Source organism: Danaus plexippus, chromosome Z (genome assembly GCF_018135715.1).
Source record: "Danaus plexippus chromosome Z, MEX_DaPlex, whole genome shotgun sequence".
Classification (NCBI taxonomy): Eukaryota; Metazoa; Arthropoda; class Insecta; order Lepidoptera; family Nymphalidae; genus Danaus; species Danaus plexippus.
In genome coordinates, this window is record NC_083559.1 from 7,983,754 (window position 1) to 8,010,980 (window position 27,227).

The 27,227-nt window shown below is 27.0% G+C and overlaps 2 protein-coding genes across 4 annotated transcripts; one reads left to right on the top strand and one right to left on the bottom strand.

Moving 5' to 3' along the window:
* Positions 1 to 452: 452 nt before the first annotated feature.
* On the top strand, positions 453 to 3,244 carry LOC116777953 (selenoprotein K-like). Its single transcript, XM_032671773.2, has 4 exons — positions 453 to 608; positions 995 to 1,070; positions 1,457 to 1,534; positions 2,399 to 3,244. The coding sequence occupies exons 1-4, from the start codon at positions 590 to 592 to the stop codon at positions 2,493 to 2,495; spliced, it is 270 nt and encodes an 89-aa protein (XP_032527664.1). The 5' UTR covers positions 453 to 589; the 3' UTR covers positions 2,496 to 3,244.
* On the bottom strand, positions 3,245 to 27,038 carry LOC116777386 (beta-alanyl-dopamine/carcinine hydrolase). 3 transcript variants are annotated; one of them, XM_032670905.2, is made up of 9 exons: positions 27,014 to 27,038; positions 7,672 to 7,760; positions 6,074 to 6,268; positions 5,715 to 5,822; positions 5,187 to 5,288; positions 4,809 to 4,941; positions 4,229 to 4,463; positions 3,872 to 4,065; positions 3,245 to 3,771 (listed from the first exon to the last, which is right to left on the bottom strand). In XM_032670905.2, exons 1-9 carry the CDS (start codon positions 27,021 to 27,023, stop codon positions 3,656 to 3,658), a joined length of 1,182 nt encoding a protein of 393 aa, XP_032526796.2. In that variant the 5' UTR covers positions 27,024 to 27,038; the 3' UTR covers positions 3,245 to 3,655. The 3 variants fall into 3 exon arrangements, with proteins under 3 accessions (XP_032526796.2, XP_032526794.2, XP_032526795.2); XM_032670903.2 differs by lacking the exon at positions 27,014 to 27,038 and adding an exon at positions 20,904 to 21,053; XM_032670904.2 differs by lacking the exon at positions 27,014 to 27,038 and adding an exon at positions 8,243 to 8,273.
* Positions 27,039 to 27,227: the final 189 nt, after the last annotated feature.

The following is a 27,227-nucleotide window of genomic DNA, read 5'->3' on the forward strand; positions in this document are numbered from 1 at the left end:
TACCTATAGTGACATAGTACTAGTATTGAAAAGTATTGAAGTGTTAGTGTAATACAATTTTAATAATGAAAGTTAATTCAAAATATATGTTATACATGAAAAATTAAAAAAAACAACAAATTTCATATATTTTTATATTTCAGCTTTTGAATAGATTAAAAGTTTTATGGATCCTCAAACTAAGAGGATTCTAATATATGTTTACTAGGTAGATGACGATTATAAAGATTGATATCTCGTTTAACTGTTGTGTTTTAATTTTTCTATTGAATTTTTTAATTATTATTATAATAAAAATAAAGATTAAAACAAAAATGCACGTTAAGTCACAATAGTCTCTCTTATTCAAATTAACTTTTACGATTAATAAAATATTAAGTAACTGAAGTTAATTTAAAATTATAGTTTCAATTTATTAAATAACACGAAGCATGGTTGATCAACATTTTAATTTCCTACCATTCAAAAATCTTATTTGAATCGTTTTCTTTACTGTGGCAACACAGTGGAGTTACAAAAAAATAACTTAGTCTTTTATTTACATTTTGTAAAACCATTTTCCTAATTTTTAAAAGTGTTATTTATCAATATGGTGTACGTTAAAGGAGGTAACGATTACTATTTAATAATTACGTTTTAATTCAATAAACTAATATTAAAAATAATTATTAATTTTTTATAAGGCCACGTCAGTTTTAGTTTTGCGTGGGGTTCTGGAAAGTTATCATAGGATCATGTACTTATATCTAAACTTATTTCTTCAAAAAAACATAAAAGGCACTCTTTATTGAAAATGTACTATTAATTTAAATAAAAGTTTTTAAAATTGCCAACATTGAATAGTTTCAACATTATTCTAATATTTTTTTTTTGTTAGCTCAGATTTTATTGATGTTTTTTTTGTCTGGTCTGATTTACAAAACAAAATATTGCCAATTGTATATTTTTCTGCTGTTAAGTTATAATTAAAATATTCTATTTTGTTAAATTTCAGATGGAACAGTGGTGAATAGAAGAGATTTCAGTATATTTGGATGGTTTTGGGGAATTGTTAATTTCTTTTATCTGCTGTAAGTAATCATCTTGGTGATTATTTAGAGTTTTCTAAACTTTCTAGAATAAAGGTTTTGGATCAATAAATATAATCACATTATAATTAATTTATTTAAAAAAAAAACAATAAATGATATATTAACAGTAAAAACTTGGTGGTAAACCAAAAAATCATTCTTTATATGATATATAATTTGTGGTGGACATTTTTATTGTCTTAGTAAAAAGAAAAATTGCAACATCATATTGGCACATTCACTCCAACTAACCTACTTATTTTGGTATGCCCGAGTCTTGATGTCAGCACATTTATTTTAAAAACTCAACTATTTTGTTCTTATTTCTGGAAGCTGAATTGTTACTGCCATGCTGTTCGTTTAATTAATAATTGTTTTTTAAACAGTTTTCAGACACTCATAAATCCTAACTTCAACAAACATGGCGACAAATATGTAAGAGACTTCCGACCTCCTGGCAGTGGGTATGTGAAATGTCATTGAAACAGCAACAACTGCACATTGCAATAATTACCACTTAAATAATCAGGGGGTTTCTTTCCAGTAACTGTATTATTTGGACAATATTATATAGCTTATAAATGTATATTAAAATTAATAATAATATTATTTATTTCTGTAAACATGGTTATAAAAATCTAAGCTTTCAAATACAAGTGGCATAGTGTGTATAGAAGTCTGTATGTAGTAACACTGCACAACTAGACCATTTTGAAAATTCTGTATGACTAAAATACTATCAGTAGGAAAATAGGTTTGTAGGTATTGGTATAAACTGGTTTTTAATGTTTTTTGGTTCTTAACTTGTGTCAAAAAGAAATTTTATGTAACATAATGTAAGTTTGCAGTCAAGTAGTGGAGATAATAAAAAATCAAACCGCTATATTACAATTAAAATAGTGAATTCAATATTATTACACTTTATCTTTTAAAAGTTATAGGTATTTAATAGGTTCTAGAAGATTATGCAAATGTTTTTTTTTAAGATCATCATCATCTTAATGTCTTTTAATCTGAGTCCAGGACTTAAATTTTTTATTTCTTTCCAAATAAATTTCCTAATATATAAATATTCAGTGCCAAATAAGTTATAAATGTTAATTTCAAAGGATGCTTCTAAAAGGGACACAAATACTGATTTTCTGTATGAAAAAGTATATAAAGGAGGATTGGAAAAAGAGCACACATTATCTCCAATTACAACTATTCAATGAAAACCCCAACTGGACATTACAGTTCCTTGTAGATGCAGCTTGGACCATATCAACATATATAAAGACATTTATTTTATTTTATATTCTATTAATTATAATTCTTTTCAATTGCAGGCCTCCGAAACCTCCATCAAGGAAATTTGGTGGGTTTGGCCCTTCGGGTTCTGGTCCCGCCCCACCCCCAATGGGAGGTGGATGTGGTTGTGGATGATCTGATATAATGAATTGTGAATTCTCATACACATGCTTATAGTATTTCATATTTTTTTCTTATATCTTTTTCATTAATTATAGAAATATTATCTTGCTTTAATATGTATGTTAAATTGTAATCGTTATTTGAGTTCAATGCGAAATATATATATTGACTGTGTACAATCAATCTAGAAGGGGTTATCCTCTAGATATTAATTCAAGATTTCTTATAATATTCATTATATTCAGAGTTTGATATTAACACTATATTGCGATATGTTATTATATTTTGTTAACTGATGTCCTTGCCTTGGCAAATGGTAATAAGTATCACTGAATGCTCTGATTAATTATTATTTAAAGAAGATAAAAATAGTATAACTGTTAACACAATATAAATTATGATTACTTTATGCAGTTAAATGTCTTGTTCCCTATACATGTTTTCTCAGATAAAAATGTTATGTACTTCAAAATGTTCTTATACTTAGTATCTTATAAATATATCTATTTCTTAAAAAAAAGTAGTAGAGCTATGAAATCAAGAATAAGAATTATATAGAAATTTCCTACTATATGGATAAACTTGTCTCATACAATTAATACTAAGTAGACATGGGCTGATTAACTAGAAAAAAGCTTTTTAGTTATAGTGAAATTTTTCTCGGTATTTAGAAGTATATTATAAAAATTCATCAAGCATCACTATTAATACATTAATTACCTTATAGCTACAAGTAATAAATAAATAAATAAAAGAAATAATTTGAGAATATTATTTATTTTTACACACACTATTTGAAATGCAACACAATTTATTTTATGAATGAAAAAAAAAATACAAGTCCTTATTTTTTAAAATCAAATACAAAAAAAAAACATATATCTGAATATGGAAAGCTTTGGTCAGAACCTATTTGTGGTCTTAATTTGCTTTTAATTTTTAAGTAACATTATATACATTGATAAAAAAAAAAAAAAACAGTTAAATGTTACTCATATAGATTTTTGCAATATTTATTAATTTTAATTTAAATGGTAAAAATCTAAAGTCTAAGCAAACACGATAATAAAATACATATTTCAACAATAGGATAGATTTTGGTTACATTATATAAATTTATCACTTGGATAGGAAAAGCAATATTAAAGCTATAGGTAGTTCTAAGGAAAAAATTAGGATTCACATTTTAACAGACTGGAGAATCGTATAGGTAGAACAGCCACAGGTTCGGAGATGTTTGGCTTGTTGATATAAATGCTCCAAGTCATCTTATCCAGTTCAAAAACACCTGAAAATATATATGTCGAGTATATTAAAATTGACTTAACGTCTGACTTAAGTAGTCTGTACATCATTGTTACATTCTATAATCTATAAAGATTGTTTACCGGCAGCAATAGTCTTTATAATCGAGTCCTCTTTTTCCTGGAACACCTGGAAGTCTTGACCAGATATATCAGATAAAATATTTTTTAGATCCTTTCCGTTTTCTGGAGGTGGATGCGCATGAATAGCTTTCATCCTAGCTGTGCTACTATCTATGATCGGGCCAATCACTTCCTTCACAGATAGACGTTGGTAACTGTTGACAAATTATTATTTACACTTTACATATTTTATTTATAAAGTACATTTAAAAACAACAGATGCTTCTTTTAAATTTAATCTGTATTTGTTATTGTGGATATAGATCGTTTTGTAGGTATAAATTACACATTTACATCTTAAAATAAATACTATCTTACATGTTAGTATGAATCAAAGGTTCATCTACGTAATTGTTGATGTTCAAGACGGATCTGTCCGCTTTGAGATCCGGGGCTACTTCCACATTGTAAATCTTTTGGTCGCCACATTTATCAGACCATATCATGTTAATAGAAAAGCCATTCCCGATGCCAAGACCTTCATCTCGTAGAATTCTTTCAGCGTCACTAAAGTTCTTAGACGCCAATAAAGCTCGCGTGATAAATGTTCTTGCTGAAATTAGAATTCAAGGTACAGAAATGTAGTCTTTTGAAGTATAAAGCTGTTAGTGTTACGTTCGTTAGCCATTACATATTCAAGATTGAGTTGCCGGTCGTGTGGTTTCCACTGACCGGAAAATGCAATTTAGGTAGCAATTTTGCAAGTCAGATTAGCTCAACGTGTGGGAACAATTATGAATCATTTATATTACATTTTCATAGCTTCGTGTTGTAACATATAAAAATACGTTAAGTTGTGTTCGCTTACTTGATTGATTTATTTATAATTAGCCTTTTGAGGTATATAGCATGACGTAATGAGGGTTAATTTCCATAAGACAATTTGATTTTAACTTACGCGTGTTTCCGGGTTTCAATTCTAGAGGGCTAAGAGTGTTTATAGAAAAAACCAAGCCGTTCTCATTATACCCCATTGTATAACCTGGCATATGTCCGGCGTAGCAGAGAGAAGCAAATCTTTCTTCAACAGCCTAAAAATTGATAATTAATTAATGGTAACCGCTAAAAGTGATCAAAATATGGAGATCTCTGTAGGATAAGTGATAATAGATAAATCACGAGTATATTTCTGTTATAAGAATTCAATTTTTTTTAAATGTTATTGAAAATTTTTGATTTATTTCAAAATATAAATATGAAAGTATTATTTGTATATCTTTTTAATAAAATAGTCGCCATGTTCCAAAATGACTAAAATAAAAGAATCGTTCTTTACTCCAAGTTCCTTGTCTTCAGGATCTGGTATGATATGTGCTGACATTATGTAGAAATGGTTCAATGTTTCACCGAAAGCGTCTTCAGTATGTGCCAATATAGCCTGTATATAAAAAAATATATTTGAGTCTTATTTTTAGATTTGCAGCCACTTATTACATTCTATCTTTTAGTATAAGTAAAAATTTATAAGTAGATGAAACAGTCCATTTTTGTTACCGTTTTTGTTGACACTGATTTCAACGATCAAAAGCTCATATATCTATTCAATCTTTTATGGAACATATAATACAATAAAATGCACCTCATAGATTGTCGGCATACAAATATCTACTAGTGAATCAATTGTATCAAATCAATCAATTGTTAACTGAATCAATTTTAGGCCGAAATAAATATAAAAAGTACTATCATATTACTGAAACAAGACACCTTTTATACATTTAGTTTTAACAAGTAATTCACTATTCAGGAAATAAATATAAATACATGTTTCTACAACCCCTAATTGGCTTTATTTTTTACTAACACTTTTGCGGGTTTTAACAGCCAGAGAACTGCAGCCTCCTGTGTCGTTACGGGGGATATGATTATCGTTAATTGTCCCAATTAAGTCATCCATTTGCAACAGGAAAAGCTGAAAGTAGCAAATTCAAAATTTAGGGAGTACTAGAGTAATGTAATATAATGAATTTCTGTCACTTTTGGACCATTAAATACTAACAATAACAATTCTTAATTTTATTTATCCGAAAGCGATTCAAATTCAAAATTATGTATCTATATTTTGTGAAAAGTTATTATTCACAATGAGTATATAATATTAGTTTTAAAATAAGAAAAAGTAATGCTCTAAAATAATGAAATAGAGGCCTGTATCTTAAATACCTGATGGAATGGTACGTTAGCACCATCAGCAACACCTTGCATTTCTTTAACGTAGTATGGGTATCTTTTTTTCATGTTAGCAAGCGTTTTTTCGTAAGCATCTTGACCTGTTATAGTTTTGTATTCCTTTTCGAAGTCACGTAAGTTTTCATAAGAAGATAGGAAACTCTTGATTATGGAAGCAAAGTTGCGACCCTTTAAGAAAATACTTAAATTTTAGACAAAACGAAAATGGCAAAATTTTGTCGTCATTTCAAAACTTATATATGTAGTACATAGACGTATAGATTCAGATACGTATAGATCCATCGTTAGTAGATCCATAGTTTATTCTTATGCATCCACATATGAGAGCAACTTTGCAACACTTGTGCAGTGTCTCCACATAGTACACTTCCGTGTGAGATGATGTTACTATCTATTCATTTGTAACAGCTATATATGAGTATGTGTGTCCAGTGTCTCTGCATGCAAGCATGTACAATATATACTTTTCTGATATGCGTATTAGAACTTTTGTAAACGTTTGCTAACTTACGAGCATGTACGTTAGCTGTTTGTGAGTAGGTTTATAAATCTAAAGTATTTATCCATGTGCCTCAAGTGGCATGAACCTTTGCTTTTATTTATTATTGGGGTTCAGGTGTTAAGGAACCTAAACATTTTGTTGGCTTTTTTATGCGTGCGATAAAATTTTGTATATGCCTACTAGTGTACAATCGTATACACGCAGGCAAATAATAGGCATATGTTATGGAAATTAAACTGTGGACGTAATGTAATTTTGGCCAGGTAATTAATTATTTTGTCTCAGTAGTAGGAAATGATTATTTTATATAGTGTCGGTAAAATGTATTGTGTGTGAACGTTGATTTTACTTTCAAAAAGTCTCGACATTAATTTATAAGGTTTCTGCATTGAAGCTTTTGAATAATATTGTGCTGGCATTTACTTATAAAATACGAAGGCCAAAGAAATTTATTGCGATTGATTCGAAATTTTGTTATGATTATATTGAAATACCATAATTTCGCGTTATAATCAGCAGTTTGTAATGATTTAATAATGCGAAAAATGATAAATATACTTTTTTTACTGACATTGATACTTTTTCCTTTTCACTAAAACCTTGTAATTCTTCTTTTGTATTGAAGTACTGTTTTAAAAATAGAATAATTTTACAATTCTTTATAAAAGTAATTTAATTCTAAATCAACAATTACACCCACGTATCTCTCACCCGCACATTAACATATTCATAATTATATAGGATCTTTATATAATAACATTCAATATAAAATAAATTTAAATAGGTGTTCCATTTTTCTACCGAATTCCGGTTCCAGTCTTAAAATTAGTTAAGTGTATTCCAAATAACTCGAAGGTAAATATGAATTTTAGGAATAAATACAACTGATTGGAAATGTTATAGCGCTAGTTATATTTTTTATTTGTCATTGACATGGTACTTTGTGCATTGAATGAATTTATTTTCGTTGAACATTTTTATTTGTATAAATAGCAGTACGCAGGTGTGAAATTAACATTCTCGGAAGATATCTTGTTAGGGTAAATTGTACTTTTCTCTATTTACTCACCACATCAAAGCCGACTTCATAATGAGACCCTTGGAGATAGAGGACAGGGACGGCACGACGTCTGCCAATGTTCGGCTCACATAATACTCCTGGAAAAATAATATTCAAGATTCATATAGGTAAATGCAACGCTCTCAGGTTACAAGTACCTGAAAGCGTTGCCAAACCCAAAAGATTTTAACATATAACTTTTCTGTAATCAAATCGCCCTCATCTTCAGTCGATCCTACTAAAATAAATGAATAAAGTACTGTGTTGAAAAATCTCACATTCATTATATTCTCAAATAGGAACTAATGGTTGCTTATAGGTATAACGAATTACAATGCCATGCCATAAAACTATTTTTACGGAACAAATACGTGTGTTTTTTTATAATTAAAAATAAATAAGTAATTAAAATATTTGATAAGCATCAGCATAATAAAGTTTAATGTTTATTATTTACATAACAATTAAAAATATTGTAATTTACAAAAATTGCTTTACAAAACAGCAGACGGTTTTCGCCAGAGCATAACTAATATGTGTTTTGTTTAAACAAAACAAAATATGATTACCATTAACTCACCATTAAGTTCCTTCATTGTGAAGGTCGGCCAAGATCGAATTTAAAAATTGAAATCTATTCGCGGGCGCGACACAAGCGACTGACACCGTTCAGATAACACTCCGTATATAAACGAACTCTAACCACAATCGAGAATAGCTTAAAAATAATGTAAATCGCTCGTATGTATATGTTTATTTTTATTAAGTATGGCAACAAGAAGGCTGTGTTATCCCTATGTTTATTTGCTTTAAGGCCAGGTTGTGTAATAGAGTTCTATTTAAGTGGGGAGCATTTTTAAGTGTGTATAAGGTTGACGCGTTAAAAATTTATTTATTAAGAATGTTATTTCGTTTCCCTATCATATGATATAGTGGGCATAAGTTAGCGTAAACCGTAAATCCGTAAATGTCTTTTAATATGTAAACATTAAGAATAAGAAAATGAAATAAATGTGCAGATTATGTGTATGTATATACATATATATGCGACCTATTTATTATCTTTCCAAGTATTATATTGTTAGCCGTGAACCAAAATCCATTTAATGAAGTAATCAATTTCATTGTTAAATCAATTACCACTTTTTACATGTTTCGCTTAGACAAACGCGTCATAATATCTAGATTCATATAGTATTTTCGACGTTGTTTGTCTATTCATTTGGAAACAAGGGTATGAGCTTATTATTTCTTAATTCATAGCTTCTTTAGAGTAACTATTTCTTTTGTGCAATGACAAACTTTGATTTGCTCTAAAATATCTTTATAATCCTTTGAAGATTGAAATATAAATTACTTAGCAGTTTCATAGTTTTCCTTTGATATATACGGAGACATTGAAGAATTTAATAAATGACTTGTTAATAACAATAAGCTCTAGAGAAAAATAGGTTGAGAAAATGGACTGAAACTTTGTATGAATTGTATCCAAAAGACTATAATTTTTATAAAATGATTAAAATATAATAAATGGTAAGATTTCTCATACTTACGAAATTTTATTTAAAATAACAGCATATGTATAACAAAATAGATACCTCTAACAGAACAAGATGTAGGTCGTTAAACAAAGAAACTACAGTAACACGACCTTGATAGCCAAAATATTTTGAAAATTCTTATGTCTTACTGTTCTTGCCACATAGTGGAAATCCTTGAATAGATTTATTTAAATTGCAAACGTTAATTTGACTTCATTCAATTGAATAATTCTCAGTAAAAAATTAGTTAATTGAAAGATGAGTAATAGAACGAGAGCAGAAGTTAGAATGTTTTTAATAACTATTTTTAATTATCTTTCAATTAAGGCATAATTTTAAAATGATGACCCTATTCCAATATTATTATTACAGATAAAGGAAAAAGATGCAATAATTTGTAAGTAATAACGGCCAATTTAATGCAATAAGACAAAAATAATAACTCATTCTCAGGTTCCCTAATGTTTCGGAACAAACACCATTGGTGACTAGTAATTATAAAATACGAGAAAAGACAACAGCAAAAACTGTGTAATTGCTATAAGGATTTTATTACTAAATAGTAATTTAATACAATCGCTAGTCCAATCTGGTCAATACGACTCTCCCAAAGAAGACACACTTTTACAAAGGGAAAGTAAACATGAATGTGAAACTAGTTTTTAAAGTATATGTATATGCGTGATGTCCTTATTTTTTACGAGCTAAATTAAATAGAAAATGTTCAATATACTTGTGAATTTTTTATAATGAATTCATAGAAAACCTTATTTATTGGACATTTGAACAATAGTAGAGATATTAGGCAATATGAAATGTTTTCATAAATTAAAGAAACCAACCCAGTTTTATGGTTTCTCCAACTTATGATCCTTAAAGACGGGAAAATCAGTTATGGTACTTAAAAGTTATATTAAATATTTATGGAACTTCACTTGGGGAAGGAGTTAAACTGTTAACGGTATTAAAAAAGCGAATCTATTAAAGGATCACGTATTTAATTCACTGACGCAGTAACAGTAACAGTAATTTCCATCTAAAAATACATACATACATATATCCGTATAGTGTATAAAATAAATATTACTTATATACTTAGCTAGGTTATTTAGACATAGAGAGTTATTCAAACTTTCATTATGTAGGAAGAAAAAATACCCTTTACAAGAATAATAATAACCTACCTATTTTTACACCGACTAAAATGATTGTTCTGGCAAAGACGGCTGTATGGTTGAGATGTTTATTATTCTTATTTAATGTAAGCTAACCTTCATGCAAATTTTGGTGGGTATAGCCAAATTAACGTTACGTATATGTGGGCAATTTAAGTGATATTATTAATATTAATATTCTATCTCTGGTAAGTTCTAATAATACGACTTTAAATCAATAATACGCTTTGAGTCAAAAATAAAGTAAAAGCAATTGTATTATGACAAAGTATTCTGTTTAAAAATTTTGTAACTATTCGTATTGAATTTATAAATTAGAACCTTTATTTGAAGTGGAGTTTGTGTAGTTTTATCGTAAACCAGTGTTTTTCAACTTTTATCATGACCGGTCTGCCACAGCATCCAAAACATGCAGCTGTTTGAAATACTATTTGATTTTTTAAATACAATTTATTGTTTTTAATTATAAATTTACAAAATTTTCCGTAGTTAATTAAATTTCCCCTCTCATTTTTATTATTGTTCAAAGTCTATTTAATAAATCTTAAAATAGAAACAAAATAAAAAACGCGAAATGTTGTAGTTATATTAAATACATTTTCGGTATTTACTTCGACAAATATTTTTAGTTTAAAAAATATGTAGCTATCTCCAAAATGAATTTCATATTTGCGTAATAAAAGTAAAGCTTTTATCCATTTCGTATTTAAATATCGGGCTGTAAAATGAAATTGGAAAAGGAATAACAATATTTTTATAAACACATTTAAAATGTTGATATGATTGATGGTTTGTAAAAAAAAAACATACATATTAAGCATTATTTTGGTACGCCTTATAACTTATAGGGTAAATCTTAATGTGTTCATTTACTATCATTTAATTAATATTAGTAAGAAACACATTACAAATTTATTAAAAGAAATCTATATTTAAACACGTCAATCATAACCTGTTTTCTTATTATATTCTAGTGGTCAAATGGAAAAAATTCAACAGTACCAAAACAGGAATACCATAACTCCATGTTATTTATTTAATAAACAAATAGTAGGTAATATCTTTCGCCTTAATATTATCCCTTTCAATTAAGTAACGAATTTTAATATTAAGAAAAGTGATTGAAAATGGAAAAAGTACTCCAATTATATTCTAAATTATATGAATAAATTTTTACTTCTATTCTAGCTTCCAGTTTAACAAACTTTTCCCAAAATGATAAACGAGCAATAATATATCAAATAAACTTTTTAATTTTAATAACTTACTTCACAAATGCAATGCTTATAAATCTTCAACTGATACGGTTTTAATACGTTACTTTGAAAATGAAAACAACAAAGGTAACAGGTTCGAAATTAATTTCCTTGAACGCTTTAAATACTAAAATATTTTGAGTATGTAACATCTACACAGGTATAAGATGTTAAGATAAAAAAAATGTAAAAGTTGGATGCCTTTGTTCACAGCTTTGGTCTATTAGGAGTTTACAATAAAAATTACACCGGAATCGACAGCGGAAAATGCATATGTTCGTATTTTGAACAGTTAAACACAAACTGAAGTTTATTTCGTTGTTCGCTTTATTTAAATATGGTGACTGTATTAGGGAAGTATTTAGTATCGCAGAGGTGGATAACCTGTTGTTCTTGTTTTCTTATGCAATTACGCCACCTATGTATGTATGGGTATCTCCTTAACCCAATTTAAACAATAGGCATAGATCATTACTATATAAAAGTAGACTTGTCATTGTATTAATAATCACTAGGGTCCTGTAGACTTTAGGTCCCTGGTGTAAGTGGAATTATTATGATCATCTTAAATATAGCGATAATATACAAAATAAGTTATAATACTCTCAATTACTTGAATCATAGAAATCTTCATATACACTTCAAGACGTGCATATTTTCTATAGATGTTTATTTTACAGTAAGAACTCAATTACATATAAATTTTATTCACACCTCCATCACTTCAGGAATATAAATTTGTGCTCGGACAACTTTTACCATCGTTACCGCTACTCAAGTTTGCCGCTTGATATTAATAATGTCATAAAATAATGAATATTAAACAACATTAAAGACAAAGTTGAAGTTTCCTTTGTATTTTGTCATAGTAATATATTATTCCACATCCAGAATACATTTAGATTAACTCGTAAATGGGTCAATGTAAGCCTAGAGCAAATCTTATCTTAATCTTTCGGTACCCAGAAGGGTCGTTGTTGCCGAAGTAATCAATTTGCGGAAAAATGACTAACCTCAAGTTTTTATATTTAATTATCAATTATCATTCATATTATTCATCAAAACAATACAATTGAGCTAAAGAAAATTGCACCAATTAATACTCGAAGGCTTATAAAACCAAATTAGTTTTTGGATGTCAAATATAAAGAAAACGTCAGGGCAATAAAGAAAAGACATTTATGAACTAAAAACGCAATGAAAACATAAGTCTGATGTCTTTAAAAGTGATATACATATTTAATGCAATAAATTTTATAAGTGAAAAAGTTGTGTTTAAAAAGGTTCACTGCAGGCCAAAAAATTAACAAGTGATGTCAGTGAGGATCTGAAAATCTCTATCAATTTTCATTGTCTAAATTTTGTGACAGACTATAGGTGAATATAAGTTAGTTCGTTCGTGTAATATGCTTGATAGTCATTATGCGTTAGCAAATTTCAAGGTTAACTGATCAAAATGGTCGCATCAGGGCTTGTTAACCTTCAAAACACTATTAAAGGTCGATACTATGATGGATTTATGCTATCATGGTCGCTCTAAAAGCCATTATAATAGTAATGCACTATAAACTAATAATTTGTTGTAGTATAAATTCGTTTATTTTTATAAATTTAATTTATCATTAAAATAATAAAAAATAACTCTTGTTTGAACGTTAAAAAAGTCATTGGTATGATCTGGTGGAAATAAAAATAGAATTTAAACCAATGACTTAAGGAAATATAAACAGACAAATCAAATACAAACACATAATAAATATTTAAAATGTGGTATATCCTAAGAATATTGATACATCCATGTATGTATGGATATATATATATATATATATATATATATAACTATAGATGTATAAATATGTAGGAAACCATGTGGCAATTCTAGTCCTACACATCTTATTTGTTAGTATGATCTACTTTGAAATTTATTACTTTGTAATTGTTTTTTATTTTCAATAGTCATTTAGTCGGCAAGTCTTTAAGAATCTGTTTCAAATAAATGTTTCACAATACAAAATATTATAAAAACACCCACAGTTAAAGAAATTTACTAAAATAAAATAATAACAGCACAATTTTGCTAGAACCATTAATTAAGAATAAATAGCCTTTGTCCGTGTTATTCTTTTTGTTACCTATTTTTCACATTGTTGTCACAAATAGTAACAAAAATATAATGTGATTCTTATGATGGTATATTTATAAGAATCGTATTATTTTACTGGTGAAAAAATGTGTCATTAAAATATATAAATATCTTTAAAATTGCTCTTGTATCGGGCAGTCGATTAAAATTCTAACCATCTCGTGACAATTGGTCAATAGTTAAACACTCAAGGAGTTTCATCTTAAGAGTCGTTAATACATTTATCATATACATATTCATGGTAAAGATTGTTGTAATTTTCAGTAATGACGACTATGTATTTCTATTGTACATATATCTAAAATACAATAGAGTATAAGAATTCTTCAAGTTGTCTTAATAGTGCAGTGGTAATGGTTAGGTACATTTTTTTTGTTATTATGTGTAATTTAAAACTATTCATATTTGTTCTCCACTTGACAATTCAATACATTGGTTATCTCTTTCAATACTGTCAGGATTATACATGCATAAAATTTTTAGGAGGGAGGTATGCATTTTTTTATAATTTATATCTTTTCGTATTTTATTTTTTAATTTAGTTAACATTTTTTCAAGTTCAGTTTCCAATGTTCTACTTATGTATTTATAAGAATTTGTATGAACCTTAACTTTTATATAGCAATTCAATTCAATACATAGAAAAATCGATGTGCGTTAAGTTAAAATTCACGCTTATGTGATTAAGATATAGAATTCACAAAAGAATATTTTATTTATACGATTGTTTTAAAGTGAACATTTTATAAATATTATCATATTTTTAACTAACTATACCTACTTCAGAGCAACAACAAATTGCTTCATTAAGTTATTTCTCTATTGAATACTAATAAAGCAACTGTACCCTGTTATTATATACTGGAAAACAACTACGTAATTATCACGTTATGTGTTATCTTTACGTTTAAGAATTTTTTTTACATACATTATTATATAGGATTTTTTTGCATGACGTATCAAGCAATAACAGTCTATATAAATGCTCCTTGCAATGTATAGAACTATAGACAAATATTTTTTTCTTTAATTTACACGACAAAACTATCGAAAGAGTAAGGTAGGTACATATATTATGTAAGTTAAATTGTTTTTTTACCTAATAAAGGGAATACGTGTAAAAATCCTCAAAAGCCGTTCTGTCATTTCACTTGGCGTACCTGTCTGTATAGTAAGAATTTTAAATCGTTAACAAAGTTTTTGAATTTATTGTAATGTTGCAAAATAAAATTTTTGAGAACATCCATTTCATTACTAACTTTAGTAGAAGATAAGCAAAAAACAGTTTTTAAACTTTAAAAAACCACGACCGGTTTTGTGTTGCTTTATTACTCTCATGGATATATTTTTTTAGATTAAGTTGATAAAAAATTTTTGCCATTTAATGGTGATGCAGTTTAAAATTCAAAGCAATATTAAGGATATATATATATATATATATATATATATATATATATATATATATATATATTACTTGTGATGGAATTTACTCTTTTTGTTATTTATGCTAACCTTTAAATACATTTCATTAAGGCTAAAAGGACTCCTACACATTTCAACTTAGAGATTCTGATCTAGGAACATGTCATCTAACAATTGGCTATCTGGAATGGATTGTTAACTAATACTTCTCTTTCTTTCATTTTTTTTTATTTTCAACTATCAATGTAATCTAAATTCATAAAAGAACAATCTTAACTTTAGATGATATTTGCTAGCCAGAAACTAAACTGTATCAAAAAAAGGGAAGAGACTTCAACTCGCAAGATCTAAAAACTGTTTTTAATGGCTACGTCGCAATATAACTAAACTTCATGATAAAATACTCGCAAAAAATTTTGCTTATTCATCCGATATCAAATCGACTTAATAATAGAGTCGGGAACTTTTTAAACTTTGTAATTATTTTATATTTAATGAAATTAATAAAACAACTAATTTATCTTTCAGTGTGTAGCTGGTAAGAAAACGATAACAAACAGTAATCGATATCAGTACGGAAGAAATAAACATTTTTTTCACCGAAGCTAGTCCTTGAACACAACTTAACATTGTTATATAATTTTAAAAGACCGCACATACTCGTGTTTTATTTAATCGTGACTGCGGTTAATACCTTTGTTTATATGTATATTCAAATCAATCTATTCTATCAATAATAATATCAATGGTTTCATTTCAGTCCGGATTTGTTAGGTTAATATCTTCTTGTTTTAAATTAATACAAAACGAAATCGATAATTTAATAAGGATTTTCTTCAGTCGTGTAAGAGTAACTATTTGTACACCATAATATTAGACTTGTTTTGGGTTATCGCCTATGGAACACATAATAATGCTAATTACCTAATCATTACATGCTAATTACATAATCAAAACTCTATTAGGCGCTTTATAATGTTATTGTTACGTATATAGTAATTTAATTTAGACATACGATCAGGGAATTGATTTCATAAGCTCATTATAATCGCAACAACAAACATTGCAACGTTTGAGTTCAACAAAGTTCCGTACCCATTCTTTATATTTCATACATAAAGTTTTGGGAATCCTCCATTAAACTTCATGCAAATGTTCAACTGCTACTTTTTCATATGTCTATTTTTTCATACTAAGTAAATTTATATACAGATATAAATTTACTTAGTATGAAAAAATATAATATTAGATATCCGCCCTTCTCTGCTCACTTACACTAGCATTACAAGCATTCTCATTGCCATGTGGTCGACACGCTCATGGTCTAGGTCACTGTTAGATAATAATATGTCAGCAACGTATGCGGCTTAATAACACGTATCTTAATTTCAGCTAAGTAATTTAAATTATAACTATTTATGAATAATAAATTATTGTACATTTTTAAGTAAAAAAAATAATAAATTGAACAAATAAAGAACTGTTATAAATAATGTCAATGACAAATATCAAAATAATAATAATAATATATGATTCTACGGAATAATAACAAAATAAGAACTTATTAAATAATAGCAAGACGATTAAAATCCAAAATACACTTTCCTTTGTAAAACTTTGGAGACATTTTAACAAACAGTAACAAAACATTTTGAAAACATTGAAAACATTGATGTCTTTTTTGTGATTAAGCTAAGGTAATGAAAAAGTTAATATTATTATAATACAAGAAGGAACATTTGTGTGTGTGTGTGTTTATACCTATATAAAATGTTGCATAACATGTTTAAAAGTAAATTCTGTTGAAAGAAGCCAAATATTAAGAATTATTTTATGTATCATAAAGTTGTTTATAGGTATGTATAACTTGAAATACATATATATATGTATGTATTTCAAGTTATATATATATATATATATATATATATATATAAGTTTATAAAACATACCTTCCGTGTATTAAATGGACAAAACCTGTTGACGATGCGGATAACTTGTTAATGTCCGAGGTGTAAAGTTATTACATCGGGTCTGGTTTTTTAAATTTTCCTTGTTACCTTTGTGAACTATTACCAAACTTATCTACATATGTATACATATGCATATAATTTGTAATATTCTTATGTGATGATTTAAATTATAATGTTTGAAAAGATTATATTCTGGGCGTGAAATGTTTCTATATAATAAAATAATAATAAATCTGTGACCTAGATTCATTAATTAATGCTGATCCTAGTTACATATTAATAACACGATACACGGGATGATATCGTGCATTTCCAATGTGACAGGCAAATTGAAATGTAATTATTACATACATTGTAAATTTAAAAACATTGAATCTCATTAAAGTATAGAATTATTAATAATATAATCTATAAAATCAATCCTCTTAAGGTTATGCAAGAACCAGTTCACACGTGTACGTAATTAGCATCTACCTATACATATATAACCTTTTTTCTAAGTATTATAAATGTCAAATTGATTATTACTTTTAAATAAATGTTTATCATATACCCATAAGTAGTTGCTTGAAATAGAGATGTTGTTATTTAGACTACATTGATGTTTATCCATTCTGTTTAGTGTTTTTTTTTAATATGTTTTTATTTTATTTACCTTCTAATATAAATGTAAATAAAATTTTTCGTAAAATGTTCTCTTTTGACCCTTTTTTTCGTGAAGCGTTGATAATCCTTTTATTATTTTATGTTCATATTCGTGTAAATGAAATGAAGGTAATATACAGATTGTTTTGATGTTTGAAAATTTTTTTAAACAGAATAAAATAACATTAAAATTATCACATCTCACGAATATTCAATTCAAAGCAAAAAATTCAATTTATAATTAGTTATGGCGCATAGCTACTTTGGGTGTTCTCGTTTATTTATTCAAATCCTTTAAATGATCTCATTCTTTTTAATTACATATATTCCTTATAAGTTAAACTCTCCGTAATCTCTTCATGATGTCTTTCAGTTTTACATCACTTACTATACAGTCTCTAAACAGCTTTTGAAGTTTAGTTCAGTTTTTATTTAATTCGTAAATTGTAAACTAATTGGTCTATTTGTAAATGGATAAGGCTTTTGTTGTTAGATCAGAATTGTAGCAGTGTCGAGGGAGGTGACCCATAGATTACCAACTCTCTAGAACTTAACCAAGTAACATTGTTGTGGTAGAAGTTTGGAATTGATTCTACCAAAGATTTCTATGTTGCAATAAACTTGATAACATTTTTTTAATTCTATGAAAATAATTTCTTTATTGAAATTCATACATAGAATCTTAAAGGTGGGACCTATGTACATTTATGTCATAGATAGCGTGCATGACGATGTATATGTTTAATATTAAAAGACAAAACATTAAATTTGTTATTATTTTCGTCTAATAATTTTCGAAATGATATTTTGTAATGTTAATATATCCATGCATTAAATATCTATAAATATGTGCATTTATTTTGGTACGTGACCTTGACGAACTATAAACCATTGACTATCGATTAAGACACTAAACTGAAATAAGTATAGATTAGTTTCTTTAAGTATATCAATATTTTTAAGATACCCTTTGACAGTAATGGTCAAAGAATTTAAAAACATTTTACCAATACAAACTAACACGGATGTTTTTTTTATAAAAACTGATTATTTTGTTTCATTACTTAAATTAATAGAACTCAATATATTTTTGTGTACACTGTATTCACTATTTGAGATCTCATTCAACTTTAGATGTATATTAAACTTTAATTGAAACTGTACAACTCTAGAACTGTTTTGATTTACCAGGAAACTATCTCACGATCGAAATTCTCATAGAATTAATTTGATGTATTATGAGATAAAATAACGTTGGTTATTTAAAGTTTTAATATAAGTACTTTTTGTAAGCCATGTAAAATAAATGTCTTAGCACCTTTAATAAAAAGCAATTTGGAACAAACATTTATTATTCCATTATAATTTTTTGAACATTTTCCTTGTCAAAAAATTCAGGACGGGTCTTTATAAATTTTATATACCTACAAGAACATAAATGAATATTTTTGTAAAAATAAATTTGTATTACGTATACAAATTACAGACACAGTGCAAATACAAATATCCATTATACATAAATATGCATTATGTAATGAATATTGTAGACTGAATTTTACCTAAATTTGGCTTTCAAATTTTAAAGTTCATAAAGAGGACATACATTTTGTACTAAAATTTTATCGATTTATAAAAATTTGATTACCCTAGAGTTTAGACGAACATCAAATTATGTCGGTGGTATAAAGATAAATAACAGCAGATATAAAAAAATTGCAAGTCAGATAATTTAAGACTCTTTTCATACGTATTAATTTTTTGTCTCAGGTTTTCATAGCCTTAAGAATGTTCATTTACTTAAATAATTAAAAATTTACTGAACTTAAAGTAAATACGATATTACGATAAAATGTTCAAATATTCACATAATAAAATAAAGTTTTAACGCTTCATCGGGGTAAACAGTTCTCGATGGTGCTAAAGTTATTCTAAACTTCATATGTCTGAACCAGAATATGAATATTATAGATATTTCTTGTTTTTTTTTGGTTTTTTGCTAGCCGATATGTCGACAAATTTGCACTAGTTATATTCACGTGAAGATGAGATGAGATCCTCTCATACTCTCTTCGTTCTAAATATGATAACACCAATTTGTATGAATTGTAAGGAGTTAGAAAATTATGGAATTTGTTGTATTTTTAAATTCAAATAAGAATGTTTTTGTTATATTTTTTAAGTTTAATTATTTCATATATTTTACCTTTGGCTTTTAGTAAGAAAACGTACTTAAGAATAATTTAAAGCAACTAACTATTCACAATGCAGAAAGTATATTTTACAGATCAAACAAAATTACGATATTAATATTCATAATTATCGTTTATCATTTTTATAGGATAATCATTAAAAAAAGTATTTACTTTGGATAATTTTACTTAAGACTTTTTTACTAAGCGCGGAGTCAAAAGAAACAGTAGTTTTTGGACATTCCTTTGGAAGCTATCTTATTTATCATATCGAGGCCGCTATTTATATTTATAAAAGTAGATGATTATAGACGATTATACCAATTTAAATGTCGGATATATAAAAATTTCATTTCTTAGTGACTATCTGATATTCCGCTGGCTATGAAATGCATTCATGGGGACTATTTTAATTTAATCTGTTTAATTGAGTGCAGAGACATGCCGATATAATTTAAAAAGAAATAAATATCAGAAGAAAGCACATCGAATTTTCCATGGTACTGAATTAATGATGATTTAATTTGTTAGGAATAACTTTCTTTTACTGTTATATTAAATTATTTCCATCACATAATAAAACATCAAAAGGCAATGCATTACAATATAAAAAATCCAACCTCTTTAAGTTCACAATTACATGATTTCTTGAAACAAGTGTGTTTTCTCGAGCGTGATTATTTAAATTATTTTTGTGACACATGTACCTTTTGTTTATGTCACATTAAATATTAATTTTTTATATAATAAAATAAAACAAAGATATCTTACAAATTCTTTTGCAGTAATTTAAAAAGTTGATTTACGACTTAAAATATATAAAAGATAATAATATAGAAGAAAGAAGTCAAATATCATAGATTTTCTATTAGGAGTTAAACAATTATCACAAATTCTTACCAAGAGTTAAAAATATGAAAATCCACGTGGTTCTCAAACTCATAATTAACAGTGGAAACAACCAACTAAACACGGAATCTAAAATAAGAATGACACGAGTGTCGATCCCTGAGCGCGTCTTTATAAGCGTTTCATGCCAACCAAAACCTTTGTAAAATAATAATGTTTGCTATAGTACAATGTAAGAGACCGAGGTTTTGCACAAAGTTGTTGTTTTAATTAATTTTATGACTAAATTTTATTCCTGTTCTTATTGTTGTCAAAAAATATAAATGAATAAATATTTAATCTTTTAATGGACTTAAATCTTGTGTTTGATTTTCTTTTTTTTTTTAGTATTTTTCTTTTACTACTTGATACTAAAATAATAAATATAGTTAAATAACGTTTCTTGCAGCATCTATACATGTACAAAACATCCGAAACAGCTCTAACCGGTTTAATTTAGGATATTATAAAAAAGATGTACCATCGTCGTATTTTATTTATCAAACAAAAGTTTATTTAACTGTATATAATTAAGGTCATGTTTAGTGATAAGTTCGTTCAATAGTTCTCTTTGATGTTATTGTTTTCGTAGTATTGGGCACATACCTTTTAATGACAAAAATTCTATTATATTATCGCAACTATCTGTTGCGATAATATAATAGAATTTTTGCACTAGAAGATCAATCTGTATAAAACTAATTACATACTACTTTATTTATAACGTCATATATTATTATATAACGCACAGGTAATATACATTATTCATAATAAAATTTATATTTTATAATTACTTTATGATGGCTAAAACATAAAAAAAATATTTGCGAAAAACTAGGTCAAACCCTCTGATATCAGTGTTTCTGTGTCAAGGATTTATCTCTACACATGTACAATATTAAACTGAATGTCTGTTTTACAGTGTGATAAATTATTTACGTCACGAAGCAGATTAACTAACTTACTTCTTTTAGCGCAATAACCAAGGTAGAAAATTTACATTTTCAACAACGATTAAATTACTTTATTTTTTTTATGTTTTTCATAAATGGAACACACTTAAAGTATAGTGTACTTTTTGGAATTAGTAAATATACTTTATAAAAGAAATATTACGACAAAATTCTATGAAAGTTACACTCAATAAGTTTTACACGATCATAAAATATTCTTATTTTTGCAGATTATTATTTTAAGTAATATTATTTGCTCAAAAGTGTAAAGATTTATTCATGTCTAACGTATAGGATGTTGTTTTAAAATGTCACTTGCAAAACTCTGAACGTATTTCGGTTTTGTTATGTTCAAATTCTATAAGTATTTTTTGTTACATGAGATGTATATGTATATGTATATGTATATGTATATGTATATGTATATGTATATGTATATGTATATGTATATGTATATGTATATGTATATGTATATGTATATGTATATGTATATGTATATGTATATGTATATGTATATGTATATGTATATGTATATGTATATGTATATGTATATGTATATGTATATGTATATGTATATGTATATGTATATGTATATGTATATGTATATGTATATGTATATGTATATGTATATGTATATGTATATGTATATGTATATGTATATGTATATGTATATGTATATGTATATGTATATGTATATGTATATGTATATGTATATGTATATGTATATGTATATGTATATGTATATGTATATGTATATGTATATGTATATGTATATGTATATGTATATGTATATGTATATGTATATGTATATGTATATGTATATGTATATGTATATGTATATGTATATGTATATGTATATGTATATGTATATGTATATGTATATGTATATGTATATGTATATGTATATGTATATGTATATGTATATGTATATGTATATGTATATGTATATGTATATGTATATGTATATGTATATGTATATGTATATGTATATGTATATGTATATGTATATGTATATGTATATGTATATGTATATGTATATGTATATGTATATGTATATGTATATGTATATGTATATGTATATGTATATGTATATGTATATGTATATGTATATGTATATGTATATGTATATGTATATGTATATGTATATGTATATGTATATGTATATGTATATGTATATGTATATGTATATGTATATGTATATGTATATGTATATGTATATGTATATGTATATGTATATGTATATGTATATGTATATGTATATGTATATGTATATGTATATGTATATGTATATGTATATGTATATGTATATGTATATGTATATGTATATGTATATGTATATGTATATGTATATGTATATGTATATGTATATGTATATGTATATGTATATGTATATGTATATGTATATGTATATGTATATGTATATGTATATGTATATACAAGATTTGTTTGCTTTTTTATAAAATTAACAATACTCATATTATCATAAATGAGGAATTACGTAGCTGTTCTATATTATACTTTAATAGCATTTTAATGACACAGAAAAAGATTTTAGATAAATCATAAACAGAACGTGAACTCATTACAAATCATCAGTATTAATAGTCAATTAAAATACAATGAACAAACCACTAGTCCATTACTTAAGCGAGAATTGGTATTATCTCTCACTGTATAGGTTTTGTGGGTGTATGCTTTTCTTATATATTTGTATGTGTATATCATAACGGTCATGAAGTCGGATGACATTTTGTTTAAAATCAGGTAGAAAGCGACAAAAATGTTGTTATCACAACATTTTTCTACACATGTCGGTATCTAATATAGCATTATTGTTCATATTTATCAGTACTGCATATTTAGTATAATATATTCACAAATATTTTTAGTCACTTTTATGAACAATTAATGAGTGCACGAAAATTTCGGACCTCAGCCAAAATTTATCTTTATAATAAATCTTAGAGTTCTATTCATATGAGGAATATATAAATGTTTATGCGGTTGTGTTGTTTTTTGCTTAAAATTGATATATGTAAGTTGGCAGTGTATTTCAAGATAAAACTAGTTTAAAACATCTTTTATATATCTTTGGGGAAAGTACGTTGACGAAAGAATTCGTTTCGTATAAAAAAATATATTTGTGTGTCGGCGTCCAGACCAGACATTTTTAGGTATTCGCGAATTTTAAAGCGCGTTGTGATGATAGAGCTTACGGTTCCTTGGGAAACCAACATCCCCACAGACCATACCATCAAGGTCAACAAATATTACGAGCTCACAAACGAACTCACTCGAAATAGGTTCGTCGTGGATTTATACGCGGTAGAAGTGGGAGCGAGAGGTATAATGGCTAAATCTCTCTACAACCTACTAAAAGACTTGGGCCTGTCCAGAACTCACATCAATTCGTTCTTGGAAAGTACTTCGAAGGCAGCCCTAGTAGATTCTTTTCAGATATGGTTAGGTAGGGAGAGGAGCTTGGACGGTGGAGGTGAGCGTTTAACGCGCGTTAGTTAGGGGCCCCTTAAACCTACACCTGGGTCGCAAGTCCCAGGCACTGTTGAAGCTCCTCTCCCTGCAACGCGATGGACCCGGCACCCGCACGGTGAATCCATTGAATGCTAAGAGGTTTCGTCTTTTGTTGTTCATTTCCTTTGGACAACTTAAACTCTTAAAAGAAAAATAAATTTGAGCAAACCAAAATGATAATGAGGTAGATGAAAATATGGATTACATTAACTCATTTTAGCAAGAAATAGTGATTTTAAATGTACATATATTAATTTCACATTATTTATTCATAAATTTTGGGACTCGTGCAAATTAGGGATTTATAAATTATTTTACTCATTTTTTATATGTTTTTATTATATATATAAAAATACAATTGGACGATAAGATTTACTACCACAAATTAGTTTGACCTAGTTAACTAACATGTAATGAAATAAACTAAATTCGACAAAATCTTTATCTAACTTTCTTCTTCTTAGTAAATTAATGCTAACAGCTTTGAGGGCACTTTCAGTAACGATTTTCAGACACCTCGTTATACATCCGACTATATACGTCTCGGGCAGAATACCATTACTTCAGTAGATTGCATCCTGCAAACAAATTTGAAAAATTTGCGACCATATTTCCTTTATAGCGTTATAAACGTTGAAGATGTTGTCGTTGAAATTGTTGTAGAAACGAAATATTTAGTTGCAGGTTTTGTAACTTTGAAAATAGAACGCTCATTTTATTATTAAGGCAAATTACATTATTTGAATGATATTGATAAAATCAATTTACTTATAGGACACAATATATTTCAATAAAAAGTTACTTTCTGCACAATAATTCTAAGTATGCAAACTCTGTGGGCATAGTAGAATGTTATATATTAATGTGAACATGAAAATCCGACTGAAGCCATCTCACGCTGTTAATTAAGTGTCGTTCACGGGCAAGGGTCGCGTCATTATATTGGGTAAAACAGTTGCAATAAAAGCAAGACACCGAAATTGCCTGATAATTTTATTAACATTTTATATAATAAATATATCATTTCATAAAATTTTCTTTGATAGTATAGTCATTTATAATAATGTATTTAATGTATGGTGTACATTCTTTAAATTTTTAAGATTTTTAGTTATAAGAAAAAAAATATATATTGCTTCAATTTTCTATTGAAAAATGTTACATTTTCTTTGGGAGAATTTAAAATGCAAATTATGCATTTTTGATTTTAATTTGAGGCCAAAAATTTATGAAAAATTTCAAACCATAAGCAGAAAATATTAAAATTGAATTTTGAACGTGGAATTATAAATATTTCTGATGAGAAGTAGAGTTGTGTACAATTTATTGCAGCCTGTATTGCGCTTGCTGGAGTGAAGTAATTTCAGCCCCTAACAGGAAAATACCTTGAATTGGCTACTTATTACGGCTGCATTCCGTTTAGTAAGAAATGAACTCAAAGGTTAAAATTAATCACAATTTCCTAAAATGTCTCTTAAAGTTTCTTAAATATAAAATAATTAATCATAAGTAACGGAATAAAAATTATTTTTTAAATCCGGAAATATTTTCATTCTATTATATGTTAAAGGCCAGTCGCTCAGAGATTGCATCTCTGACAATTGAGTTCAAAATTTTAAATATAATTTTTATTAATATCAACGAAAGATAACATGTTTAATTCGGTTATAATGCCAACATTCTATAAACGTTAATACGTGAATATGAATAATATTGGTTTATTGGTTTATATTAATTAAACATTAATAATGTTAGGGTAAAATTTCAATAGAATTCATTAATTGACTAATATAGAAACAATAATTTTAACATCCAAACCTCTTTAAAAGTGTTGTCAGCTGCAGTATCAGCTAGAGAGATAAACTAAATAAACATTTCCCATATAAATAGCAATAATAGATTGTTACGTTCTATATTAAAGTTATTTAATATTTAAATAAAAATTATATTCACTAGCATTAAAATTGACGTATAGACTTTAATGTATTCAAATAAAATTTTTGTTTAAAAGCGATATCACTTACAAGACAATAACAAATTTAAAACAATAAGCCTTTTTGTAGAAGACAAAGGTCAAGGACATGATGTAAATTACATTACTAAAAGGACTTTTACAGAATCTCAGGCACTCTATTTTATGTCCTTAGGTAACATATTTTTATACTCTCTACTATATATATGTATATTTGAAAGGAAAGTCAGTCCTATCGTCCAATGGCGATTTTTAACAAGAAATTATGTTAAATTTAATAAGTAAAAATAACATGAATTAATCTGCAAAAGTCTAAATTGAATTAGTACAAAGTTGTTTTGGCAATCATATAATTAGTATTACTTACGTAAGAAATAATTCATTAATTTGAAAGAAAACGCCCTTTAAACAAAAGTATGATTTTAGCCATTCATAATATTTTATAATATATTTATATGAAGCAAATATTTCGTAAAAAAATAGTTTTAGTTACATATATAATTTAAATAATATATAATGACTAATGTTTAACCTTACAAAAACACTATCGTAAGGTTAAAATTATACTTACATACGTAAATATATAAATCTATCTAAAACAGTGTTTTGTCGCTCAGCAATTACAGTTATCTTACAATTACCTTGCAGTATATTGATGTACTTACCTTGTGCCATTTTTGCAAACGTCCCGAACACAGCCTGAAGTTATACTGTACTAGCTTGTGAAGAAATGGAAACCATACAACGCCTGTAATTGCATTAGCCGCATTATCTATTTTTACAAATCAGCCATATACTAAATAATTTACGTCAACGATAGATACTTATCGCATCTGTGGCATATTGTCATTGCAAGTAAATAAATATCTATAAAATATT

Bases quoted from the DNA above. Each gene is read 5' to 3' on its own strand.
- LOC116777386 (XM_032670903.2), bottom strand. From the start codon at position 20,946: ATGAGTTTGAGAACCACGTGGATTTTCATATTTTTAACTCTTG. The intron at 4,942-5,186 runs GTAAAGAACGAT...ATCAATTTTTAG, and splicing joins CTGAAGACAAGGAACTTGGA to GCTGTTGAAGAAAGATTTGC. The intron at 4,066-4,228 runs GTAAGATAGTAT...ATTTGTCAACAG, and splicing joins CCTTTGATTCATACTAACAT to TTACCAACGTCTATCTGTGA.
- LOC116777953 (XM_032671773.2), top strand. The intron at 1,071-1,456 runs GTAAGTAATCAT...TTTTTTAAACAG, and splicing joins GTTAATTTCTTTTATCTGCT to TTTTCAGACACTCATAAATC. The intron at 1,535-2,398 runs GTATGTGAAATG...TTTCAATTGCAG, and splicing joins TTCCGACCTCCTGGCAGTGG to GCCTCCGAAACCTCCATCAA.